This window comes from Phlebotomus argentipes, unplaced genomic scaffold (genome assembly GCF_947086385.1).
Source record: "Phlebotomus argentipes unplaced genomic scaffold, Phlebotomus argentipes genome assembly scaffold_4, whole genome shotgun sequence".
Classification (NCBI taxonomy): domain Eukaryota; kingdom Metazoa; phylum Arthropoda; class Insecta; order Diptera; family Psychodidae; genus Phlebotomus; species Phlebotomus argentipes.
This window is the reverse complement of record NW_026776174.1, coordinates 3,346,132-3,371,711: the sequence shown is the minus strand read 5'-3', so window position 1 is coordinate 3,371,711 and position 25,580 is coordinate 3,346,132. Positions and strand designations below refer to the sequence as shown.

Here is a 25,580-nt window from a genome sequence, read left to right as displayed (position 1 = left end):
TGAGCTTTTCTCTTGATGACACAACGATTGGGTAAACAGTTATTTTCTGCTTATTCCAGAATCAAACATTTGTACTATATACATATCTCTCTTCCAAGAGCTTTTCGTTTATTATTCTTTCTCATTCTTGCCACACTTTCTTCCTCCCTTTCTTTCGCACCACACTCGCACTGTGATGTATCGATAGCATGAGTGCCCGATACTAGGAAAAAGGAGTGGAAAGCGAAACAAAGTTGAGCAGTAAAAATTGATTCCCATTACATACATCTTACCAGTTCTGTATAAATATAATGCGAAAAAATTCTTTGGTGAAGTGAGCAAATGGGGCAGAGCCAAGTCGAACATTGTGTATTGGGATGAAATAGAACAAGTTTTCTTAGCTAAAATGAAATTTCTACATTTACAAATTGGATTGGTGACGCCTGATTCTCGTCATCTTTGCTTGATGGACAAATAAGGGGGCTGCACATGGATGTTGGCCAAAGTATCGTTCCATTTCGTTTTCATTAGTATAATATGGAAACGGGATTTTTACTGCGTGCTAGGGACATGTTTGTGTTACAAATTTCACTTATTTTCCTCTCCATTTCCTTGACCCTTGTGGAAGATTTTTTTTTTGGTTTTCTCTATGGCCATACATGGTTGTTGAATATTGGAAACAGTCGAGGAGGCGAAAATTGAGGTACACCCGCACGAACTGTTTGCTATCCATAAGGCAGAGGTCCGTGGAAATGTTCTGGTGAACTTCAACGTTAACTTATCACCAAGTTTAACCACTGTATTATTTGAATGAGCTTTATCCTTTAAATTTATGTTTCTTTGTCAAACCAAGATGTTAAACATTTTATGTTTTTGTGAAAGGATAGGAACACTGGTTCCTATCCACATGCCATTTTTAAAATCGATGCCAAATATTGTTAAGATGTGTTAATCACAGAGTAATAAACAGTGGAGATATAAAAAAAAAAAAAAAAAAATTTATGTTATGATTTTTAACTTAGGCATATTTTGAATGTATACTTATCTTGAAATTTCCACTCTAAATGCATAAACTAAATAGGTATGTTTACATTGTCTAAACCGTCTATACTATTTCTGAAATTTCACTTCCGAAAGAGGCACACATTCGTTGTTAGTGTAAACAAGAACTTTCCGCTCGACCAATATTGCTTTATGGCACAAGTGGATTGTGGGGGAAAAACTGTGAAACACTGAGCACAGAAATAGTAACAGAGTGAACAGAGACAGAATGAGATATGCAAATTAACCCTATGTTGACTCAAGGCAATAACTTTTCTTCCTCCCGGGGTGAGGCTATGCTCTCAGGGCGTTCAGTGTGTTCTGGGTATTCAACATGAGGGACATTGGATGCTAATATGCGGCGAATGAGAAGGTGGTGCTGAGGGAAAAAAGAAGGAATCCTTTTAAATAAGCACCTGCTGATGATGAAAGTCATTTACATGCTTATTTCTATTTTGGGCGAAAGTTTCACGCAAAGTGATTTTGTGGTCGGAAGCTCTGGTACATTGTGTACCTTTCGCATTCACTGGTACATAATATTATGTGAATTACATAGGAGGAGCTTTTACGTCGTGTCGGGATACCTCTTCACTCACGCCATCGTCCTCACAAGATGATGCGTGGTGTTGGGGAAAATAAACTCAAATTAGTAGTGAATTGAGCATGGATGGGGCATGTTTGGAGTACAAGGAATTCCTTTAGCTAGTGTGAGAGGAATCCAAATTAAAAACCCCAGAGAAAGAGATTCTTTTCCACATTATTGGCTCAATTTCTTCGCCATTTCCATCCGTGGTTTCTGCCTTTTTTGCCCTTCAGCCCTTCTGTGGCTCCGATTCTGGGCATATTCAAATACATACCAAATCAACATTCCCGAAACGTCCTTTTAATGGTTATATTGTGCCTCAATGGTAAGATACACGCCGAAGGATCATGGAGGGAAGTGGAGATTTATAGAGTGCAGGATGGTGAGTGTGGGTGGCAGACTGTGGATTTTTTCGTCGCGTAAGCATGTGGGTTGCGAGATAGAGTAAAAAATTTCTCAACTATCCCCCCAAAACTACCATTGGCATGTTGAGTGAGCAGCCAATGATTTTTACCGCATTCCATCCCTCCCACCCACATACTTCCTTTCGCCATATTCAGCAATAAATATCAAATTGACACATAAATTATTTTACAAGGATTCCTAAATGTTTGAACACCCCCACGGCTCGCTATAAGATAGATGAGCTTTTATCATGATAAAACTTTTTACTCTACCCCCACCCCATCCCTCCCTCCCTCCCTCCCCCACCAACTCCGTGAAGAACTTATGGCAACGGTGGAATATTTTCAGTGACTTTTTGTGTGTTTTATCTGGAAAAAGGTCGTGAGGAAAAAATACAGAATTCCTTTTCTGCAAATTTGCACTATCTACTTTTGGGGTCGGCAAGCAAATTAATGCGAGGATGAAAACACGGGGAGAACATAAATCGAAACAGACAGTATTTGAGTGTGCTTCCTGCAAAATAGTTATTGATGGTAAAACTATATGTTTAATGATTGTTTTGAATAGAAGTGTTTTGTGAGAACCAATTCACTATAAACTACAAGATATACAGTAAAATGCAATGCACTGGAAGTGCTCTCTTCATGTATTTAACCTCTCTGGCAGTGAATTCATTGTGAACCACCCACTGAGTTGGAATTTACAAAGCACAGTGACTTTGAATTCTTCTTGACTGTCGAATGAATGATGATGAGAGAAGGAGTAAAAGCTTTTCTAGATTTCAAATTCTTCGTCCTTTCTTTATACTGGAATTGTTCCTCTTAGCTATGAAATTCACAACTCAATATACCAAACTGAATTATGAATATTTCATGGTATATACTCTCTGGAAAATGAAGGAAGTGCAGAAAATGGAGATGAAACTGCTACAGTAAATACATTTTTATTTAGGGGAGAAGGAGGCGTTTCCTCTGCAATTCAATACATCCTTGATATATTAATTTGATTGCTTCGATCAGAATAAAAGATTGTTTATCTCTATCTCCCACGCAATTTTATTATCATTTTCGCACAATCAAAAATTATACCAAATCTCAAGTTGTGCTCTTGCTCGGCCATGATATCCTCCAGGGTGAAATGTAAGTCACATCCAATGGAAAGCAGAAGGGAAATATCCATGGCAAAAGTGTGTAGGAATGCTTGAAAAGTTTTCTCTTGCCTCGATATTCATGTGTTTTTACGACGAGCGATTTTCGGATGATTTAGAAGCTAATATTGAATGTCTCTGACGTGCTAAAATCGATCAAAATATTTTTGAGACTTTATGAAAGTTCGGGGTAAAGTTTGAAGGGGCTAACAATATTTTGATGCTGTTTTGTATAAATTTGTGCAAAAGTTAAATTGTTTCCACTTCCGTCACATCAACTTTCAGACCAATATTCACCGAAATATTCTACGTAAACTTTTCACTATGTTTAACCAAAGTTTGTTTATATTGATATTGATTTTGACAGATTATTTCATCCATTTGCATATTGAATGCAAATGGATAAATGTATGAATTTTCCATTGAAAGCTCCCTTAAAATTAACTGACAGACAGTGCAAATATGCCGTGTACCATCGGCTTGACCCATTTGACTCATCACTTCGCAAAGTTGAGCAGAAAATTTGCAAACTAAAATTAAATTTGAATTAGAAATCGAACTGAAATGCTTGGACACTTCATGTTCATGTAAAAGCCATGGACTATCTAAACTCAAAAGTAGGTTAATTGTTCTATAAAAGGAGCAGTGATAGTGAGCGGATAAAAAATTTAATCCTCCTAAAGGGGAAAATGCACAAAATTTTACATTGACAATGAATCTTTAAGTAAAAGGAAATAATTCACATGAGCTAGAATTCAATTGAAATGATGTGATAAATCAATAGCACATTATGCATGAATGAGTTGAGAAATTCCACGTCGATGAGCAGAATTCTTTTTCAGGATAAATAAGCGAAAATCCTGGTGGAAAATTTGCTCTATATTTATCACGCTGCTTCTTTCTTCATTTCATTAAAAGATCCTTTTTATGTCTCGACAAATTCACCATTATGGCCTCACACGTGTTTCCCATTATGCAGTATTTTCAGACTTGGGGGGGAAACCATTTGCGTGCGACGATATAAATAATGAATAAATTGTCAATTATTTGCAAACGAGTAAGAAATCCAAGCAAATTGATTGTTCATGCCAAGAACCACAAATAGTCCAAAACACCACCGGAAAATACCCACAATTTTTTCCCGAAAGTAAAGTGGGTCACGTTCAGGGGAATTCCCTATTTCGGAACATGCTAAATTGACCTGCAATTCAATCGACTTTACCGTTTATTGTGAACACATAATTCCATGTGTGAAGTGAGCATAAACGCGAAATCGCTTGTTGGGAGTCACTGGGAAATGAATCTCAATTGCAAATGGAATTTTAGGAGATTGGCAAAGATGAGTAAATTCCAGATAGAGTAAAATAAATTCGCATTTATGGATTCCGCCACTCTTGTACGTGGAGTACATGGAAACTTTGTAGATTTATGAGACAATTTCGATCTGCAAATTGGCCACTCACTTCCTGCTGTGACTGCGTTCCTTAGCATTCCGTAAGAGGAATATATGAGGCGAAATTGCATGGAGTTGTAAGTTTTCCCGAGTTGAACTGTAAACTCCAGCGATATATTGTAACGATAGCGGAATGTCACGAATGGCAATTGCGCGAATCCTGCCTGAAGATATAACCCCAACGTCCTGATAAGACTAACCTTTGGCATTTTTTTTTTTCATTGCAGGGCCAAGTACAAGTACAAATTATCAGTCTCAAGCCGCCAATAATAGTTCAGAAATGCAACAATCAGCGTGTTTAGCGAATAACTATGGGAGTGCAGGCACAGCATCGATGAACTACACATCAACAGGTGTATCGTCATCAGCATCAATTCCCAGACCTCTGCAGCACGTAAGTTTAATCCCAACCGGAAAGCTTTACTTTGACTGTGCGAGGAACCCCAACAAAAGTTTAGAGTAATCTTAATTGCAGTTTCTCTGTAGCCAAATATTGTTGTGAGAATTCCTCTTGAGAAGTTTATGCACACTTTTGGCCAGAATATCAACTAAAATGTCTACAGCAATAACTTATTGCATCGTGATGGTGCAGCTTCGTCTCGAGTACTAGAAACTAAATTTCTAAATACATTCTGCCAACCTCATAAATACACATTACAATAGAGGAATTTTGAGTAGCTCTCGAGTTATTGTTGGTTGAAAATGAACGTTATATAGTCAGTGTTGGTTTCATGATATTAAATGCAAGCAAAATTGTTCAGAAATGTTGGTAATTGGATGGATAATTCTCGGAAACTATGTATTTTGCGATATTATTTTTGAAATTAATAATAGTATAACTGAAAAAAGTTGCTCTTTGAACAACAAGCTCTATATAATTTATGATGCTAGCACAGAAATAGAAGTATTGCCAAGAAATTAATTGAATTTTCGGAAACAGAGGCAATTTCAAACATTCATTTGCTTCGTATTTATTCTAAAACATTCTCTATTCTCTATTAAAATAAAATTCGCAATTAATATGGCATAAAAGAATAACTTTTGGCTGCGATATTTCCCCTTATTTGTGTTACAAACAAGGCTACAAACTATCCTATGCTAATGCAATCGCGAAATGATTTAAGTAAAGGATTACTCGAGTTCCACACATGGTTGAACAATTCTATTTTGAAAAGTTTTATGTTCCGTAATGCCAACATGAATACGCAAAATGAGTTTTTATCCGCCACGAAGCACTTCCTGAGATAATCGGTTTATCTCACTCAAACTCACTCAAAATGAATTCGCGCTGTTTGTTTAATTGCGAGAAATTAAGTTTTTTGAGTCACTCCACTACTCGCGTCAATTCGACAACATTTAATCCAATATCCAGGCGCAATTGGACATTTAATTAAACACGGAACAGTGTGGGTGGGCAGATAATAAACAAATGCCGACCGAAGCTATGAATATTAATTAATTTGTATCATTTACATTGATTGGCAGGTTATACCGACCTGTGTATATTTGATGTCCCGCATTGCTGTCCACATGGAGATTGAGGGAACGGCTCAGTGTCCATCGCAAGTGATGCTGGCAGCGGCGCTTGGCTGTGAAGAGTTGGGCATTGCCAACAAATTGCTGGCGCAGAGCATTTTCGGACTATGGATGACGAGCTCACTTCTAGGTACTTGCCATCAATTTCGGGCCCCAATTCATCTCACTCGAGCTCTCTCGCTGCTTGCGAATGGAGAATTTGCAGCGTCCAAGAGTAAAATGTTAATTCCATATGTAACCTTTTTCTCTTTAATCGCAGAAATCCAATTGAAACCCCATCATCGTCCGTATGCCGTGAGGGTAGCGTGGTCCAAGTTGCTGGAAAGACATAGTCATGGGAATGAAATTGAACGCAAATACGATGAGCCAATGATCACCCTGAGGAGGAATGTGTTTTTCTCGAAAAAGGACGAGGAGAAAATTAAGTAAGTGCTCGCTTTGAATGCAGACGGAGACCCAATTGAACTGCAGTACGTCTCATGTATAGTATTTAAAACTAAGAGCCAGGGCGAGATTAGAAATCAGAATACTTTAGTTGTATGTTACGTAAAAGACAGAGCAAGAAATCATAAATCTGCAGTACAGCAGCTTAATTGAATCTCTCTGTGTAACGCAGAATTGTGTGAGAGCTTTCCAGTTGCTTGAACTAGAATAAAAGTGGAGAGACAAAATATAATCATTCTACGTGGAGAAGCTTCGGGCGAGTGATGGTTGTTGATAAATAGAAGAGCGCCTGAAAAATTGCACGCATTCGGATAAATAAAACACATCCGTAGCAAATGACACGCCAGATAAATATTCACTTGGTCGATTTATTTATCATCGCAGAGATCCCAGGATTCTCGAGCTGCTGTACGAGGAGGCGAGACACAACGTGCTGATGGGGCGCTACATTATGGAGCCGGCTCACTCCATCATGCTGGGCGGGATCCAGGCACGAGTGGAACTGGGTCCCTACAATTCTCACACTCACACAATCGGATATTTTAGGCAAGTTCTTGATCTATCTCACCTTGACCCACGTGCCGTCCCTCCTTGTCTCCAGATTAGTTTGATGCCCCACGAAAAGTCGAGGATTGCGGCGAATTTCGTACGCATTGTCCAAAAGCACGAAAAGCGTCATACTTAATCCTCTTGTTTTCCACAGACTCGTATAATAAATCCATGTTTTACACATTGCAATTCGCTTTAACTCACATCGGTAAATATATAATCTACTTTCTCCCAAGCCGCATTTCACTAATACATATTTCCCTGCGAGAAATTTTTACTCGCATAGAAATTCATATTTTCGTCCTTTCCCTTGTCCTCCATCTCCCATTTGTTGGTGAACTTTCAAAAGTTATATAGTGCCAATCCATCTATTTTACTGCAAAAGCTTTCAAAGTCCCATAAAGGGAAGATAGGTTGAAGTGCACGGAGGTCTAATAAAAGAGTGGATATTAAAAATTAATAATCGCAAATGATTAGCTATAAAACTTGAGCGGCGTGACGACGTCGTCTTTTTGAAAGGAATCATCAAATCGACGATATATGGTTTCTTAAATTTTCTCCTTATACATCGTTGAGAATAGTTTTGAAAACACTTACGTAGCAAAACCGCCAATTTCCTCGCGTCAAACTTAGACCTTTATGTGTTTAAGGAACTTTAATAAACTTTTAATGTCAATGATTTGTCGGAGAAGTTTCCGGTTCGCTATTGCTGAACAATTGAGTGAGATACTTATTTGAACTTTGTGGCGTGGGTCGCAAGATCTTAAATGTTTCTTGATGAGTCATATTAGTGTGGTGTTTAGAAATTGCAACTTGTTGCTCTTTGACGCAAAATTGAAAAATATTATATTAGAAATTTCTTCGCTATCTGAATTCTCAGAATCAGCTGTGATAACAAGCGGAATTCGGTGGGAAATAGAAATGTCACGTGCACGGAATTGGAATGGAAGCATTCATGGTGCATTGCTACGATGAAACTCTCACGAAATTGAAATATTTGATTGTATATTGCGTACAGTGTGATATATATGTAATATCTGGAATACCATTTCATGACAACCGCAAAGCTAGACAAAAGAGAGTATCGGATACCATTCTAGGAATTCCATAGAGATAGATTGAGATAACTCCTGGTCAGAGGGCATCAACTTTAGCAGGAGAAGCATGTGTGTGCAATGACCCAAAGCTTTCTATTCAGAGAATAATGTTTACCGAAAGTTAAACTTTCGCAAACATTCTTTCCACCACTTGGATGCCATGATTGCAGAGGATGATAGGATATAGAGAACTGCATCCACGATTGTTGACGTATGTGCTTGACGTGAAAGTCTTGCCGCACATGTGAGCCTTAAGGAAGTCAACTGTGGAATGCATAGGAAAGAAAGTCGGTTGACATTAATCAAAAGCAGAATTATGCACGTTCACAAAAGTTATGGGGAAATGCAGTCAAGTTTTCTGGCATATGTATTTGCAAATCTGTCATGAGTTATCCTGAGTGAGGAGATTAACTCAGCTGACAATTACCTGAGGAAGCAAGAGATGCTTGTTTGAAATCCCTTTGCATCAATTGAGGCGAAAGACCAATAAATAAAAGTCGCACGGTAGAAAGCTTTCTGATTTTGGTTTGGGTGAGAAAGAAGCTTTGGGCGCATTTTCACCGTAAAAGTTTACTTTTGAACAGATGTGAGAAAGAAAAGTATGCAGAAAGGTGGGTAGAAATGAATAAGGGAAACACACTGGGAGGAAAGAAATGCAATTTCTCACGTCACAAAGACGACTCCCAGGAAGAATTGAGTTGTACACGCTGGAGTGAAACTTTGGAATCACTTTAAAGGTAACTTCGCCCTGCGTGCACAATATCGTATACGAAATGTATATTAAATTTTGGCATCCACCACTTAAAACTTTTTCACCCTAAATTGGCGGAGTAGACGCTCATCTGAGAGGCTAAAAGCTGTTTACAATTTTTTGGCCTTCTCCCATTTCACTCAATTACCCCAATATTCACCCAATGTCTGCACGCGTACATGATTCTCTGATGAAGTTACGTACAATATATGAGTGAGATCTTCATCAAAAGTTCATGGTGACACATATTCCAAGTTTGTCTCACGTGGCTTAGGCGACGAGAATGTGTGACAGGTACCAAATGAGAGAAGAATGATAAGCTGCTCGTGTGCAGCGCCAGGCTAGATAGATGACAGTCCCACCCCGAATGCAAGCTCTGCCCCCACACCCAATTACACCACATCCGCTCACTTCGAATTATGATAGATGAGCGCATCATACTGCCACTGTTAAAATCTCACCGGCATACTTCGTATACATTCAGGTGAGACGATGACAAATATTTCCATCATCATTGAAATCCTGTGAGTCGGTGCCAAAGCGACGGAGGAGCGAGGAGGGACACAATAGCAAAAATGCCACCCTTCAGCGTATTGGCACATGAGGAATTGTGGGTGGCGGAATTGAATACGATTGACACAGTTTTCACATGGGAACACTCATCTGAAAAAACACCTTTCCACTTTTGCCTGATGAGAAGAGTGACAGAAAATCCCAATTATCCCTAGAGTGGATCAAAGAGGATACATTATTGGATTCAAAGCGCGCCCTTGAAAATAGAAACATGCAATTCCACTCACAATTTTCCCAAGTATCAGCAAATTACTCACATTTTTTAAAATGTAACTTTTTGAAATTTGCAGAATTGAACAATTTCTGTACAGAAGAAGAATGACAAAATTCTTCTATCATAGAAAAAACATCCCGTTATTATTTCCAAATGCAGTGTTTCCTTTCAAAGATTTCTCCTCTTCCACTTCAATCCTTTGAAAAATATTTCAATTACCTCGCCTTCCACCAAGACTTTAACTACATATATTTCCAGTAACGCATTCCCAGACTGTTTCACTAAAGTTTCCTCTCAATTTTACAGAGAAAATCAATCACGCTTTCTGCCACCACACGTTGCAAAGAGTTCGAGTTGGTCGTGGCTTCCGGTCAGTAGAAAAACATCCGCCGAAGTTAGACTTTTGGAGCAATTTAAACGTGTACCAACAACCGCCACAACTAGAAAATTAATGAGGAAGTATCTAGAGTTCTGCTGGGCACTTCCATTCTATGGGTATGTCAAAATATTTTTCACCCGCAGTCTCTGCAAAATAGAGATATTCTGTATAATGTGGAGGAATAAATGAGTGGGAAATTCACATGGAATTGATTTTCCGCTCATAAAATTTCTAATTCTTATTGGGTTATTTCTTCCGCTTCATTTGTCACTATTGAAGTGCTTTTTTCTCTCTCTTGCAGTGCTGCCTTTTTCCACGGCCAAGTGGAACAACCAGTTCGAGGTCTTATGAGTTTAGTTCATCACAAAGATATCTCCGTATTGATAGCAATTAACGAGAAAGGTGTTTTTGTCATCGATCACGTTGAAAGCGTGAGTTTCACTGAATTGATTACTTCTGTAAGAAATTTAATTTACTCACCACTTTTATCCTTTTTCTCCCATATAGACTTTGATACTGGGACTGAGATACGAAGAATTGTCATGGGACTTTGCGAAGCCGAGTTCTGCTGATGATCCAGAGTGCATGCCTTGCATTTTTATTCAGGTACCTACTCTATTATAACCCTTTTCGCCTTATTTGCTCAGTGAGTTATCATAGTCTCCGTGGTTCGTTTTTCTGTGGGATTGAGTTCCAACAGGACACGCTGTTCCCGATGCTCTGAAAAAGTGTGCATTTCACAAAATAGTAGAAGAATTGAGCAACATTCAAATATTTGAAACACAATATTTGACCTCGTTCACTCCATGGCACCTGGAACGGCTGATCATGTTTGTTCGCCAAGCACACGTGACAAGGGAACATCACTAGATTGGATATTTAAAGAGTGCTCAGATTCTCTAAAAGTTATAGAGCAGAATCGACAGAAATTCTGCAATGTGTCGCCAATAATTCCATTTCACTAAAGTTATATTTCCGCCACGAAAGCACACAAAGCGTTCTGTTTCACTGCCCGATATATTTGCGATAATTGCCTTGTGGTGTGCATACGAGGAAAATTGCTAATAAAAGTTCACTGATGCATTTTTCCAGATGAAAGTGTTCATAAGTTGAGGGTGGAATGCAATAAGAGGGATAATTTATACGTTGAATTAATTCTCTTTTTGTGTTCTCTCCATTGCTTCTCACTACTCTTTGTAACACATATACTTCCTCTCCAGCAACGGCAAATTTCTAATTCAATAAACCATAATACCTCATTGTTTTCACTCTCTCACTTTTTTGTCACCAGTTTGAAGCTGTGGAAAATGGTATTCCTGTGACAAAGCTGATGCAAATTTTCTCGAAACAAGCCGGTATGATGGATGCCTTAATTGCTCATTTTGCTGAACAAATGAGACGCCGAAGAGATGGTGGTGATGGACAACCACCCGATAATGGTGTTCACGATGGTAAGTACTTTACAATTACATGAAATTTTCCGCTTGTGGCAATTTGTATAGAACTTTCGAAGCTATTTGATGTTGTTTTTCACAAACTTACAAGTGAGTGAGAGGGAGAGAAGTGTAGCAGAAATACCCTATATGTATTGTTATAATGCTAAGTACCTCAATTGAAGGACTTTGTGTGCAAGCATTTGAGCTTTATTTCATTAGAAACTCACAAATCATAGCCATTCTCCATTTAATTTATACCATTTCTTTTTCTTGCCTCCTACAGAACCAAATCCAATTCAGAATAGCGGCAATGGAGTACTTAGCAACAAATTATCTCGATTAACGCTCGCCACTTTTGACGACGAAGGGCGCTGCATTGGACAAATGGGATCCCTATCTATAAGCTACTAACATTTAACATGGATTACATGATATTCCAAAGTATATATATATGAAGAAATCTTTACTAATTACTAAATAAATTACATAAAGATGGAGAGGAAAATATATACTTGAAAAAGGAATGAAGGACACAATTAAAGACAGACACATTGATAGGTTTAAAAGAGATTTCGAATGTGAAATTTATTAGGAGTGGAATTAAAGACACGATGCGACCCTTCAAACTAAATTATTATTCATTACCTATTGGATGAGCGGAAATACATGAGAAAAATGGGAGTTATTACATAAACTTACAAAAATTTGTAAATAATCTATAATCAACCTTAAATATACAATAAATTATCAAATGTTTTGTTTTAGTCGACTTGATAATAAAATTGTAATTGATTAATAAAACGTGTGAAGACGTACATTAATAAATATATTTAATGAATCGTGAAGTAAATAATTTTTGGAGAAAAGAAAATAACTGAAAGTGTGTAAAAAGTCAAATCCCTAAGAATCACATAAAATCCCTGAATACAAAAAAAAAATAGATATGAGAATAAATACACTTTTATACCATTTGATCATGAGTCTCTAACCAAAAAAAAATTGAAGGATAAATAAAAATTATAGTTTCATGTATGAAAAGAAAACAACTGTGTAATAAGGATATTAAACATATATCAAGTAATGTATAAAATGCAATTTCAAGAGATATACATGGTGAATATTTGATTAACATGCAATACCGATTTACCGGATATTTAATTGAACTTTTACTTGATTTGTGAAACAATTTAAAATATAGTACAGCGGAGAAATCAAATTTCATTGCCCAAAACCCATTTAACCCTACTTAAATTAGGTCAGGAATTATTGGTAATGTATATTGTTATATAAATTGAAAAATTTGTAATTCCATAAACGTAATTTATAAAAAAAAAAATGCAAGAACCAATTTAAATTTCATTCTTTTGCAAATGGTTTTAATTATTGATTATCAGAATTTGTTATGTAATAATTTTTGGCAAAAACAAATTGAATGTTGTTGATATAATTAAAAATTTGTAATTAAACGCAAAGATGAAATAAGCAACAAGATTTGTATACTTAGAAGAGGGTATTGAATTATGATAATTATTTTCGACTACAAAAGCAGAAATATGCTTGAAATGAAGGATTTCATGAAACGAAAACGAGCATCAAGATAATAATCAATGTCTTCTAAACTTATCTTTAAATTATTGAGTGGGGGCGTATTACTAAAAGAAAAAAAAGAGTGTTCACCATTTTATCAAGCAAGCATTTCTGTGAGAAGAATTCAGATAGAAAAACCCAACAATTGCAGCAACATGTCGAACGTGTAGCTCAATCAACCCCATTTCCAGTGACACCAAATCACACTCTCAACACAATCACACTTTTTGCATTTCAACAACCATAGTGAAAATTATTTACTAAAAAAAAAGTGAAATGAGTTTAGCAAGTAATATTATAGGTGAACTACAAAATTCGTAAAACATGGGTAATTTTGATGTATTGAACAAGAAAGTGGTAAGAATAAATTCAAGAAACACAAAAAGTAAAGTAATGATATATAAATTACTGCATTGTATCATTTCCGATGATTAATACACTTATGGATAAAAAAAAACTTATACATAATGAAGGAGAAGAAAAACTAATGCATATACAATATTATGTAATTGAGAAATCAAGATATTTTAAAAAGACAAAATAAATTTTCCATAAAAATCACTCTTGCTTCTTTTGATTTTTCAAGAGCTCCATCCGAAAATCCGCACTCAGTCGTTTATCGCGTAGAAGAGCATTTTTGACTTTTTGGTACTTCTCCTGGGACTCCTGCCGCAGGCATGTCATTCGGTTCTGAATCACATTTCTGTGCCGCTTAATACTTTCACCCTCCTTGACGATGTTCTCAAAATCAGAATCATCGAAGCGATCCTGAAAACGCAGTACGAAACTCCGCAGAGACTTTGTTTCGTTGTCCAACTGGAATATTTCCAAACCACAACTCGTCATAGTTTGTCACAAGGCGATTTTTGAGGAAACTTAGTGGTCTCAATCAGAAATTTAATTTAAAAAAAAAATGATTGAATCCTCATAAAGTTAATGGTCTCAACTTTGGAGTGACTCTCCACTTGTTTGTCAATCACTCATAAGGAATGCGAATCGTCGTCAGTAAATTGTTCTTCTTACCTCTTGATACTGACGCTGCAACTCTTGCAGCAGTTCCTCGAAGTGCTGTCTCTTATCGGAGAGACATGAGTTGAAGGCCGATAAGGAAGTGTCATAAGACGGTGGCTCGGCGTTCGCCTCAGTCGATTGAATACCCACGAGGTAAGGTGCCAAGAAATCGGGACAGTCCTTCTGTGCCATTTCCTCTCTCCGCCTCATCATCTCATACTGCGTGGCATGACGTGAATTCGGGCCATGAGAGCAAAAGTCGATTTTCACCATGAGTGAAAGGAAAAATTGTGATTTTTGGCACATGATGCAGCTCACCCTCTCGATTCTCAGACGTCTAGCCTCGTCGTTCCTCAGCGGATCAAAGATGCTGATTTTCAGAGACGGCTTCAGCATCTCCCGTCGACGGAGCTCCTCCAGAGTCCTCAATTCACCGCATCGCGATAGGAAGGATTTGATGGCCCCCTCCTCCGCCTCAAGTTGCTCCAGCAGCATAAGATAGAGCTCCACTGCAGTTGGCGCGGGACTCGTGATGTTTGACTGAAAGATCACATCAGGATATTTGAGAGGTCTGAATGCAAGTCTCTCTATGCATTATAGATTGAGTCAGTTTCCCATCTGTTTAGCATTTAAGTCAAGCATGCTCGAAATCGATACACAAATGCCGGAAATAAGCATCATTCCGAGGAATGTAGGTTCAAATCCAATAAAGCATCATAAATAGATTATTCGTCGATTTAATATTTATTTCAGCTGAATCTGTAAAATACTTTTTATAGTATTATAAATAATTAAATATTGACCTACTTGATATCCTTTCGTGCTGTTCACATCAAAAGTCACTTCTTCCTGATAGTTGGGCTTCACAGGCTTCAGGAACTCCCTCGTCGAGGCCGTGATGCTGTTTTTCTCATAGTGAAAGCGAAGAGTGATGCGATTTTCTGAGATAAGAAATTTTCTCGTGGCCACATCATCCAGAGCTGCCTTCTTGTCGTTTCGTCTGAATCTCTCCTCAATGCTCTGGGAACAGTTTGTGCACATGAGATTTTCGAACTCTAGGTTCATGTCATCACTATCGAATTTATATTACTGCCATCTAGATGGCGCTGCATACCTTAATCTGAGATGCTTCAATTTGTTTGAAATTGCAATTTGGGGCGACTGTAAATTCGCGAAATTGAAGAAAATCATCACGATCCGTGTAATATTCTCTGATGTGAGTGGAATCCATTTCCAGGCGGCTGAGAGAGTCCATTCGAAATGCGTGGTAGAATTCGTAGATTCGTTGAGTGGACTTTTCATCTAATGGCTTCGCGATGAACTTGAGGTAGTCTGGTCGACCTCTAATAAAGTACTCCTTTGACGAATTATCTCCACGGAGAATCTTAATCATTTCGAGAAAGTCCTTCCTGTTGGAAAACCACTGCCATTGCTCCTTCTCGTGCTCATACTCGAGCGTTTCGTACGTCGTGAGTCTCTTCACGAGTCCACTCTCTTGCCTGTATGGCGAAAATCTCTCGTAAATGACCCTTTTGTACTTAATACTCTTCTCAGCTGCCGGGAAGCGCCGCTCAAAGGCCCCTAACTCAATTTTCAATTGATTCACCCACGATATTGGCATGTCCAAGTTCCTCTCAGCCATTACGATGCCGCCACCCGAACCTCCGGCCGCCCGCAAATGGTCCTCATCGTGGCCATCCATCAAAAAGTGCTCCCAGTCATTTCTATCAACCAAATCCCATCTCATTGTTTCGTCTGCAATTGCCTCCCGCCGTTGGCGATTGACATAGTAATTGTGTTGATTCCACACTGACTCGATCCCGAAATAGCTCGCCACCACCTCAGTCACTTGGATACCCGTGGAAGGCTCCACGAAGAACATTTGGCCACTGTCACGCTCGCGAATCGCCACCCATGCGTGCACACGCCTCCCGGCAAACTCGTCCTCGGGCAGCTGCTCCAATTCCGCGACGCGACGCCGCTCCTCCTCGCGACGCTTCTCCTCCTCAGATCTCTTCCTGTTGGCCTCCATCTCGTCCATGTGCACGAGAAACTGACTCCGAAGATCCACAGGCGGTCTGAGGCTGTACTTCTTCTTAGGATCGGTGTTATTGGCTGAGCAGTCGGGATTATCATCTGGAATTGCACTGCAGAAATACGTCCAAAATGCAATTATTGAAGAGTTTGAAAATTGAAATAATTGAAACACTAACACCTCTCATCCCTCTTATAAATTGTCTCTAAGAAAACATACTATTTGTATAGATAATGCAGGTATTGCAGCTATTTCTGTATGGGCAAACGAGATTGGTCAAGCGGCTATACAATACAATATATGAGTATTGATGTCCTGCACATGCTATTACAGCGTAGCGCATAATTCTGTGACGGATTCCAGAACAACAAATTCAATTTCAATGCGATTGCTGTTGATAGTCGAGCGTACTCACCATGGACAGGAGACTCGGGTCTGGTCATTAGTAGTCACCTCCCGAGAAGCGTAGCCCGAAACCACGAATGACCCAAATCCAGAGCCGAGGAGAAGGCTGCACAGCAGAGTGGCCATCTCAAAGGAATTCCCCTGACGACGTCTCAACAGGGTATCCGGTGAGATGAGACGCTCAGGCTGAAGAGACAACATCGGACAATTGATATTTAATGAATAATGTGCTCCCGCGGGCACATCATGTAATTCCTATCTCGGATAACTCTTCAATCTCTATTCAATTAGATGCCTGAATTAGAATCATACGATCTCTACCATTCGTTCACAGTTGACTGCACCAGTCACACCACTTCCGGACGAGGCGGACAGCAAGGAGTCCCGGAGAGGGAGACTCGAATGCTTGAAAATGTGAATTTCTCCCGGGAGCGAATTGCCATTAAGGCGGAGGAAACTTAAGCCGCCGGGATCTGCGATTAGCATTAAAATTGAACCGAATGCCGTGATTTTCTTCCAATGAATTCCATTTCTCGTCCTCATCACTCCCCTTTCCACTAATATTGCACTCTATTCTTCACGCCACAATGACGGAAACCGTTGGAAATTAATAATTTATTGGCGCAATTGTTAAACATTTTGTACAAATTTGATTATGATTCAAATATACATCCTTCCAACACGCAGTGTTCAACGAAACTGTTAACTTTCACCTTGGCTGAGTGCAAAATATCACGGTGAGATGTTTTCTTTTCACGATAACACCGCTGACTTCATCTCTCATTCCGCAGTGAAACCCTCTCTATTCCCGTGGAAGCATCTTTAACCAGGAAAAATTGGATAGGGGATGCTAAGGAAAGTGATGGCTTTGTGATGAAATTGATACGCTATTGATAAAAATTACCATATGCCACTTAAAATGCTTCTATTCAGCAAATTGGATCAGTCTTGTGAGATACAATGAACTTCTTCGTGGATAGTAAACAAGAGTGGCTCAATAGACTTTAAAGCGTGAGTAAATTTTTCTTTTATCATATATAGTTTAACACATTCGTGGCGATCGATAGAGTTGCATGAGACTTCTAAGCATTTTCCATTGCTTTTAAAGAATTCTTGATAATCACATAAACAGCAAATTGCATGGTTTGCAAAGTGATTAACATCATCATTAAAAGCACAAAATAACGACATAATAAAGATGTCAATTTTATATACATACATAGATGCAAATCAATCTCAATTTCACCCTTGTTATTCTTCTAAATCTACCCTCCTTAGTGTATAGTTTCGGAAATGGACTCATTCCACGGAGAAGTTGAGGCAATGGAGTGAATGTAGAAAGTCCTTCTTGGGAGATTCTTTGTGACTTTCCTCTTGTCGGTGTCTATTGTAATGTTCGGGGCCACTCATCCCCGACTTTGTGGGGGACACATAACATCGGCTGGCAAGTCGATGGGATTTGTACAAGTTATTCCCATTTTCGTGAATGAAATACTGCTCCACATTCATGCAGTGTAGCACAGTTTCGGGGCCGTGTGCATGGGTGTGATGTACAACATAGCACACGTGCTAAGTCGTCAAAATGAATATAGCACTGCCACACATCATCCGAGGCAGAATCAACTGGTGTCTCTATTTCATTTGCATAAAAATAAACAACAAATCTCTCTCTCTCCCTCCATTGTAAATATGTATAAAAGGAATACAAGCGGCGGTACACAGTCAACTTACACCACGAGGGTTACACTGCTCTTTTACATAGCACACCACGCATGAGTGCTGGCAGAAAAGCTCCATGCCGCACCAACACACGTCCGCTCGGAGGGGAGCCAATTCGGCGGCTGCCGAGCTTCCCACGACGCCACCATGTGGCAGCCGAGCTTTTGGCGCCCCGAAAGCGCGTGATGTGCTTTTGGGGGTGTGGGAGAGACCGTGTCGGCGGAAAAGCGCTGGGGTGGACGGCTGGGGTGTGGGGCCGGGGCGGTAAATGGCGCGCGTACACGAGATCCCACACCGCATATCTGCAAGCGCCACTGTTTGGCTGCCAGTTAACCGGAATTAATTGTGTAAAGCTTTTGTCTGTTTTGTGTATTAAATTTGGGGCCGAAGGAATAAGTTAATTTTTCGCCTTGGTAACTTTATTAAACATTTTGTCACAGATCGTGTGGTTAATTTCATCCCTGGTCCGAGCACTTTTCTGCCAAGCAAGTCGCGCTAACCATATGTGTTTGATCTATATGGATTTGTAGATAGTCAAAGCCTACATAAACGTGCAATCCAGAAGTATTATTTCACAAAATTAGAACAACATAACGCGTGTTTTCAATAAGAGCATAATACTGCGACTCCCCCTTTCGTGAACAACACATAAAATTGGCCATTCTACATTTCACAGAATTTATGAAGCCTCGCCATGGACGATGATGACATTTAAAAAAGATTCTTGTGAGATATCGTGAAATTTCTGTTGCTTCATTTGCGTGCAGCGGCGATATTAGGTAGAGGAGTGAAAGCGAATGCGTGTCAATATCTATTTCCGTACATTGAGTTTTTCACCCCATGTTTATTGGGTTATGTGGAACGAAGAGAATCCCCGATATATGCGAATCTCACGACAGCGGCGTGTTTCGCGATCGTGGGAATTTATCCCGTTGCACTCGCTCGCCGCATTAGCGTCCTCCATCTCCTGAGCTACACACAGAGGAGTTTTTTTTTCCCGCCGATGAGGGTTCACACACACGGTAAATTGATCGAATCCGCTACTCTATATCGCCATCCGCTGCTCTCGCAGGACCGGATGACGGTGAAAAATGAGCCAAAGCGCGACCCGACGAGCCCAGGAAGTGGATTGATGAAGCCATTCAATGTGATAATTTTCACCAATTGATTCACTCGACGCATTTAGCGCGTTCAACAGTGAAAAGAGATTATCTTCTGTGGGGAAAATTCTTCGGCATACAGAGTGAGAGGAAAAAAAGCGAAGCCCACAAACGCGCTCTTGTCAAACCCTTGTCTAACTCGTTAGTTACATCTTCGTTCACTTTCAACTCTCACTCTGCATTTCACCCTCCGCTGAAGAGGCATGAGTGGTATTTTGCGGCATCACCTCACCGGATCCAATACACAAACATCATTGCCGCACATTTTCAGCAGTGTTTCTTTTACTTTTCTTCACCACTTCTTCGTGCCTCCTTTTCATCATAATATACTCGTAGAATCGATGTTTCTTCGGCACTTAAGCAGAGATTTTCTTGCATTCTAACAACTTTAATATAATTTTCTTAGACTGTCCTGGAAAATGAATAAGAGAATTCTGGAAAAACTTGCATTTCTGACGATTTCAAATGATGTATTTGAAAGTTTTTTAGGTGAGCAAGAGAATATTGCAAATCACATGAGAAAACAATTGGAAATCAAGTTGAAATTAGAGATAAAATTGATTCTGATGAAAGCAAAACAGTAACAATCCCGACAATTTCTAGGATATTGAAATAATATTCGTGCAATTTTGGGTGGATTGCAGTGGTATATGAAATAAATATTGTGGATGGCAACATTGAGTGGGTATTTAATAGAATAAAGTCTATTTAGCAGTCATTTGCACTTAATTTTCCGTTACATTTGCCTCACCATGACCTATCCAATCTTCAGCTGAATCTCTCATCTCTGGGCGCTGGGAGTTTGTTGAGTGGCTTTATGGGTGCGAAATGAGTTCCCCGGTTTAGCATGCATAAATACACATATTGTGCACCCGAGGGCAGATTGCGACCTCTCATCAGCCACGGACCAGCCGCAGTGGCAGAGCATGGTTAAATCTATTCATGGATAGCATCAGTAAACAGTGACGGGGCACTAATTCACTGTTTTTCTCATATCCACTCCGCCTAGGAGAGAGAAAGTTGCATGTGAAACACATTCTCACAAAATCTTCTGCCGGGAATACGATCTTCAGCCGAATAGGACCTCCATGGCGTCCCGCAGAAGGACAGTGAGATCTTCTGAGAAAACTGGTCTATACAGCAAACACCCGTAGAATAGCGACCGAGAGGGTAATGTTATGCGAAAACTATTTATCTCATCCACATCGTTTGGGACGTCCCCGGAAAATCTCTTGTTTTCTGCTGAGAAAACACAGCAAAACTGGTCCGAAGATAATGCATTCTAAATCTTTATTAATTTCCTTTCTCGCAGGATGACACATGCGATTTAGTGACAGCCAATTTGGCCCGAGGAGTGACGGAGAAAGAGGTCCCGGGAAGGCGACCTGGAAAAAATCCCCGGGGCGCACCACGTCATGGATGAATAATTACGTTCATGGACTGACGAATTGCTGCCTTGTGTTTGTGTGCACCACCAAAATGCGTGACGATGCCAAGACAGGACAATTCCCAGGTAAGCGAAATGAAGAGGATTTCCTCGGAGCTCACGAAGAACCAATCATCTCCGAATATTGGTCGTCGCCACGAAACTGGACCTCATAACGTCCACTCAATCTTCTCAGCAACCCAAACAGCTTCTTACGGAATAATGGTTTTTCCACGAATTGCAAATACGTCGCTTGGAGTATTTGTGCTCGACAAAATTGTTTTGCAAGTATTGCTGAAGTAAGTTTAATCTGCGATGAAAGTAATAATAATTTGAATTATTTCATAACAATTCGTGCGTTAATTTTCACACAAAGCGTGATAATGGCTTTATTTTCTTCTTAATTTCTTTATCGCCTGTCTCGACTCCAAATTGCTGATCACCATCGAGATTAAATGAGATAATGAGATTGCGTTTGGCATTATATGGCCGACTAGGGGAGTTCCGAGAAATTTTCAACCCTCCCTGAATCAACCAAGAAAATCCCTCTGTTATTAGCAATGCTGTACCTTACTTATGATTTCATCCCCCAGATATTCCGTGCAAGGACTATTCGCGAACTATCGGTGGGAAATTTGTGAAAATTGCTACACCTAAATCAGTTCCTCGAAATCCTAGTAATGGAGATTCTCTCCTAATGTAATTTGTCATTCGCCAGCGTCCGTGCAATCTTTTCAATCTGCACCGTGCATGTACACAAAGCATCCCATGGTGTATTCATGACTCCACATTTACACTGACAGCCAAAATCCTTGAATGCACACACCGAGCAGTTGATTAAAAATGAGCGATTCTGGGCTTAAACTGGGTTTTCGTGTCTTTTTCCTCCTCACCAATGCACCACTTCTCAATACATCCACCATCGATTTATCTATTTACCACTCTCTTCGCTTCTTTTTTTTTTGTTCTCCGCAGCGAAAGAGAGAGAGGATGAGGGTTGGTGGTGATGTTGCGAAAAAGGAAAGGCACGTCCAAGTCCTCTATGTGTTGCAATGATGAAATACATCTCCCAGAGTTGTCGGATTAGTCGCTGCCAAAGTTTTATTTAGAGCCATGGAGGTTTGCCAGAGATGTACTCCATTCAATTGAGCCCCTAAATCACTCCACGCGAAGTGCCGATATTGATTTGGCGGTGAGAAGTTCGATTCTGGGTCGTCATTTCCTGTTGCAGCAATTTACATGAGCCCTCGAGGGTAGAAGATGTGTAACGAGACACCTCGAGCGATGGGCACGGGATCGTCTTCTTGGCCTCGGCGAGGGCGACAGGACAGATGAAGGTCCACGAGTTAGCTTCGGCATCGCAAGGGACATCTTCCGCCACGAATGCCTTAAGAATCAATTTCAGTGGAATATTCCTCTTCATGCCGTGCCTTCGGATTTTTGGGCGAGAGCACATGCTGTGCATTATGCTCATCTAATTGCCATGGAATGCTATCGGGCTGAATGGCAAGATTGACAGTGGCCTCGCTTGCCATTTTACGATCCAAATGTGCGCACCAACCCCTAAATTGATATGCATCGCATTCTCTACGACTTTCAAGGTGTTTTTAAAGTATTCATGCAACAGCGGTCATTTTTTCGCAATCAGCGAGAGATGAGATTTTTCCATCATATCTTTAATATCTGCACTTAAAATGAGCATCGGACTTAAAGTCACTATTTATTTACACTCGCAAATTCATGTTAATAGAGACAGTTGCATTTGGTAACGAAAGGATTCGAGTTTCGTGGCAAAAAAAAATGTGCAAGCGAGGAAATGTGCGAAACGTGAAATTTTGAGTGATGAACACTCAACATCCGTCCCATGCCGTGGAGGGTTTATTGTTGATGGCGCGTATTGAATAGCTGCCATTTCAATTGCCAATACTTTTCCATGCGATGCACCCAGAGACATTTATTTGTGTAGTCACGAAGGCGACCATATGTGGGCCTCTTCGTCGGATTTTTACGCAGCTCTTCACTTGTGATGGACGCCGAGGGCAGGCATCTACCCCGTGCCTGGCATTAATATGGCGAGTATGTGTTTGTGGGATCAATTCCTGGAATTCGGGTGCACTGCTGATTTCTCATCTCACTCTCACCACATTTTCGGGGTGGCTTGTTTTCGTGAACTGGCTGCACAAACGAGGGTAGGAATTGGAGGACCGCAGCGCGATTGCTAAAAGGAAAGAAAAATGCCATGGTCTTTTTTGCCCAAATCATCCTTCCTCCTCTCCATTCACCCCAGCGGCTCAGCTCTTTCTCCTGCGCCACGAAGGCGGTGTAAGGTTCTTTTGATGCCCATGGCACTTCTCGTGAAAGCGACCCGCAAAATCTGCAGGCCAGCTCGAAATGGTGGCAGTTGGGAAATTGATTTATTGCCCATTCGTGGAGAGCCCATTTCCATCCGAGCAAGAAAACCGCGTGTGTGATTGCTGAACGCGAGCGAACCTGATTGTGACTGGCACACGCATCTCACAAAACGCGACCCTCCGTTCTGCATTTATTGAGCATAATTTTCCACCGCGCGTTGCCATTATGCGCCTCCAGAGCCGCCCTACACGGACTCTTTGTGCGAAAAGACCCTTCAGACGACGGTTGGACCGGAGGCGCGACGCCGGGGACGAGGCGCAAATACACAGGAGCTATGCATGGCCTAAGGTCATGAGCAGCACACTATTATTGCACGAACTCACAATTGGACAGTCGCATGCGGAGAAGTATTGAAAGTTATCACATTTGAGCATCACTGCATTGATTATGTATGTTTTGAAAGAAATTTGTCCGCTTTCCTCCATTCCCTCTCCCTGCCGTCAAAGTGGCGTCAGAGGTTTTTGTGTGAACACATCAGCTCGCCTTCAGCCTTCGCCAAAGGATCTTATTTACACATCATTCAGGAATACGACCATAATTGCCCCGAAAGACTTCCGCGTGTCAGGGAGAAATGTGGACCAAATCTCAAGCACACCGCGAAGTTTCTCACCTCCGTAGTCACCTCGTGAAATAGAAGCGCGAGGGCCAGATATCGCGAATCGCATTTTTTGCTGCCTCTCGGATGAAAATAATATTCTAACGGAGACGCGTGCACGCGATATATTCCCCTCGAAAAATGGAAGTTGTTCTCACTAGAAGCAACTTTTTTGCCGCCTCGCGTCCCGGTGAGAATAATAGCATAGCGCGGAATGGCGACAACAGAATTTCTTTGTTGCCATCGCCCTTAGCCAGGCTCCTCTCGGCCGCTTTTCCCTCCGTCGCAGGGGTTGTGGTGTGAGGCGGGTTTGTAAATGAAATCCGGTTGGAAATTTGCATTTTTTACACACAGCGAAGGACCTCGTGTTTCAACCTCATCCACCTTTACCCACGTCCAGCCACCGCAATTTTTCCGCCGTGCCATTCAAGTGGAATAAGATGATGAAACTAAATACACAGCATCTCAAGCCTCTGGCAATTTAAGTCTCCCTGTCATTCAGATGTTGGGAACGCGTGATTTTTTCACTGTGTCTTCTAAATTACCGACGACAACAAAGAGGGTGATCGTAGTAGTTCGGTGCCCATTGTGACGAAAGTCGCGATATATTGTTTACCATATTATCCGGCTTATTAGTGTGCCACAAGAAGGGGAAGTGAACCTCAAGTGACTTTTGATTTACATTGCGGTACGCGTCTTTCGCGTGATATTGTGTCCATTCATGCCTTCCGTCATCGGAGCGTCTCAATTTCCCTTCTTGTTACAGCATTGCTCATATGGCCCGCAATTAGGCGGTCGGGGAGTGAATTGAGGCCAAGAATGTATGTACCTGCTCTCTCTCTCTCTGTGAAGCGCAAGAAAAGAGACTTGATGGGCCTTTAACAATGTGCCGGGCAAAGTGTAGCAATAAAGGAAGATTCCATCATTGTGTGCCGTTTGTCAGGCATAAAACACCGGACAAAGACGTTGGGGTCCCTTCACTTTGGCTGCATACAATCTCGCCACGGTCAAATGCTGCGGGAGTTGGTGGTGAATCGCGAATGGCGGGGTGTGAAAGAAAGAGGCCCCATTTACACTGAAATATGCGACAGATGTGCCGCAGTGTTTCAAGGCTCCTCGGCCTTTTCCCTCTTGGCCCATTATCCGCCTCTCGGCAAAGTGAAATTCACTGTATGATTTGCACGAGCTCAAACGTTATCAGTTTCTGCGTGTGAAAATAGCGAATCGCAGCTTTACCTCATAATCTTGCTCACGATAACCGCTTTCGTACTGCGGCAAAGAAAAGCCAAGTTCGGTGATAACAGTGTGAATAAGGGAGGAATTGATCAAAAGTCAACCCGGGTCAAACTCATTTTGTTCCGTTTGTTTGGTCATTCTTCTTCTCAACCCTTCTCCGGATACGCACCCAGAGAGACAGAGAGAGAGAGAGGGAGAGAGAGGTACACTGTACATAGTGTATTGAGAATTTTCATTTTGATTCTATATACACCCAAGCATGACAATGGCTCATCTCATCTCATCTCGTCACAAACAGACCCATCATAGCTAAATCTTACCACATTCATGTCTCCACATTCTCGCACATTATCCTTGCAAATAGAGCAGAAGGTGGTTCTGAGAATTCATATTTGCCTCTACACTAT

General features: G+C 40.6%; 2 protein-coding genes across 2 annotated transcripts in view; one reads left to right on the top strand and one right to left on the bottom strand.

Moving 5' to 3' along the window:
• Nucleotides 1-13,723, top strand: part of LOC132258275 (FERM domain-containing protein 8) — a 46,123-nt gene extending 32,400 nt beyond the window's left edge. The window contains exons 3-11 of the mRNA XM_059755500.1: nt 4,836-5,002; nt 6,094-6,274; nt 6,404-6,569; nt 6,973-7,134; nt 10,079-10,267; nt 10,453-10,582; nt 10,659-10,757; nt 11,443-11,602; nt 11,871-13,723. Of these exons, the coding sequence (XP_059611483.1) occupies nt 4,836-5,002; nt 6,094-6,274; nt 6,404-6,569; nt 6,973-7,134; nt 10,079-10,267; nt 10,453-10,582; nt 10,659-10,757; nt 11,443-11,602; nt 11,871-11,998 (1,382 nt within the window). The 3' untranslated portion in view covers nt 11,999-13,723. The remainder of the gene's footprint in view (nt 1-4,835; nt 5,003-6,093; nt 6,275-6,403; nt 6,570-6,972; nt 7,135-10,078; nt 10,268-10,452; nt 10,583-10,658; nt 10,758-11,442; nt 11,603-11,870) is intronic.
• Nucleotides 13,272-25,580, bottom strand: part of LOC132257927 (coiled-coil domain-containing protein lobo) — a 65,361-nt gene continuing 53,052 nt past the window's right edge. Inside the window, exons 2-7 of the mRNA XM_059754995.1 lie at nt 16,636-16,811; nt 15,300-16,332; nt 14,993-15,205; nt 14,198-14,725; nt 13,783-13,990; nt 13,272-13,285 (exon numbers count right to left, since the gene is read on the bottom strand). Coding sequence (XP_059610978.1) covers nt 13,272-13,285; nt 13,783-13,990; nt 14,198-14,725; nt 14,993-15,205; nt 15,300-16,332; nt 16,636-16,811 — 2,172 coding nt within the window. The remainder of the gene's footprint in view (nt 13,286-13,782; nt 13,991-14,197; nt 14,726-14,992; nt 15,206-15,299; nt 16,333-16,635; nt 16,812-25,580) is intronic.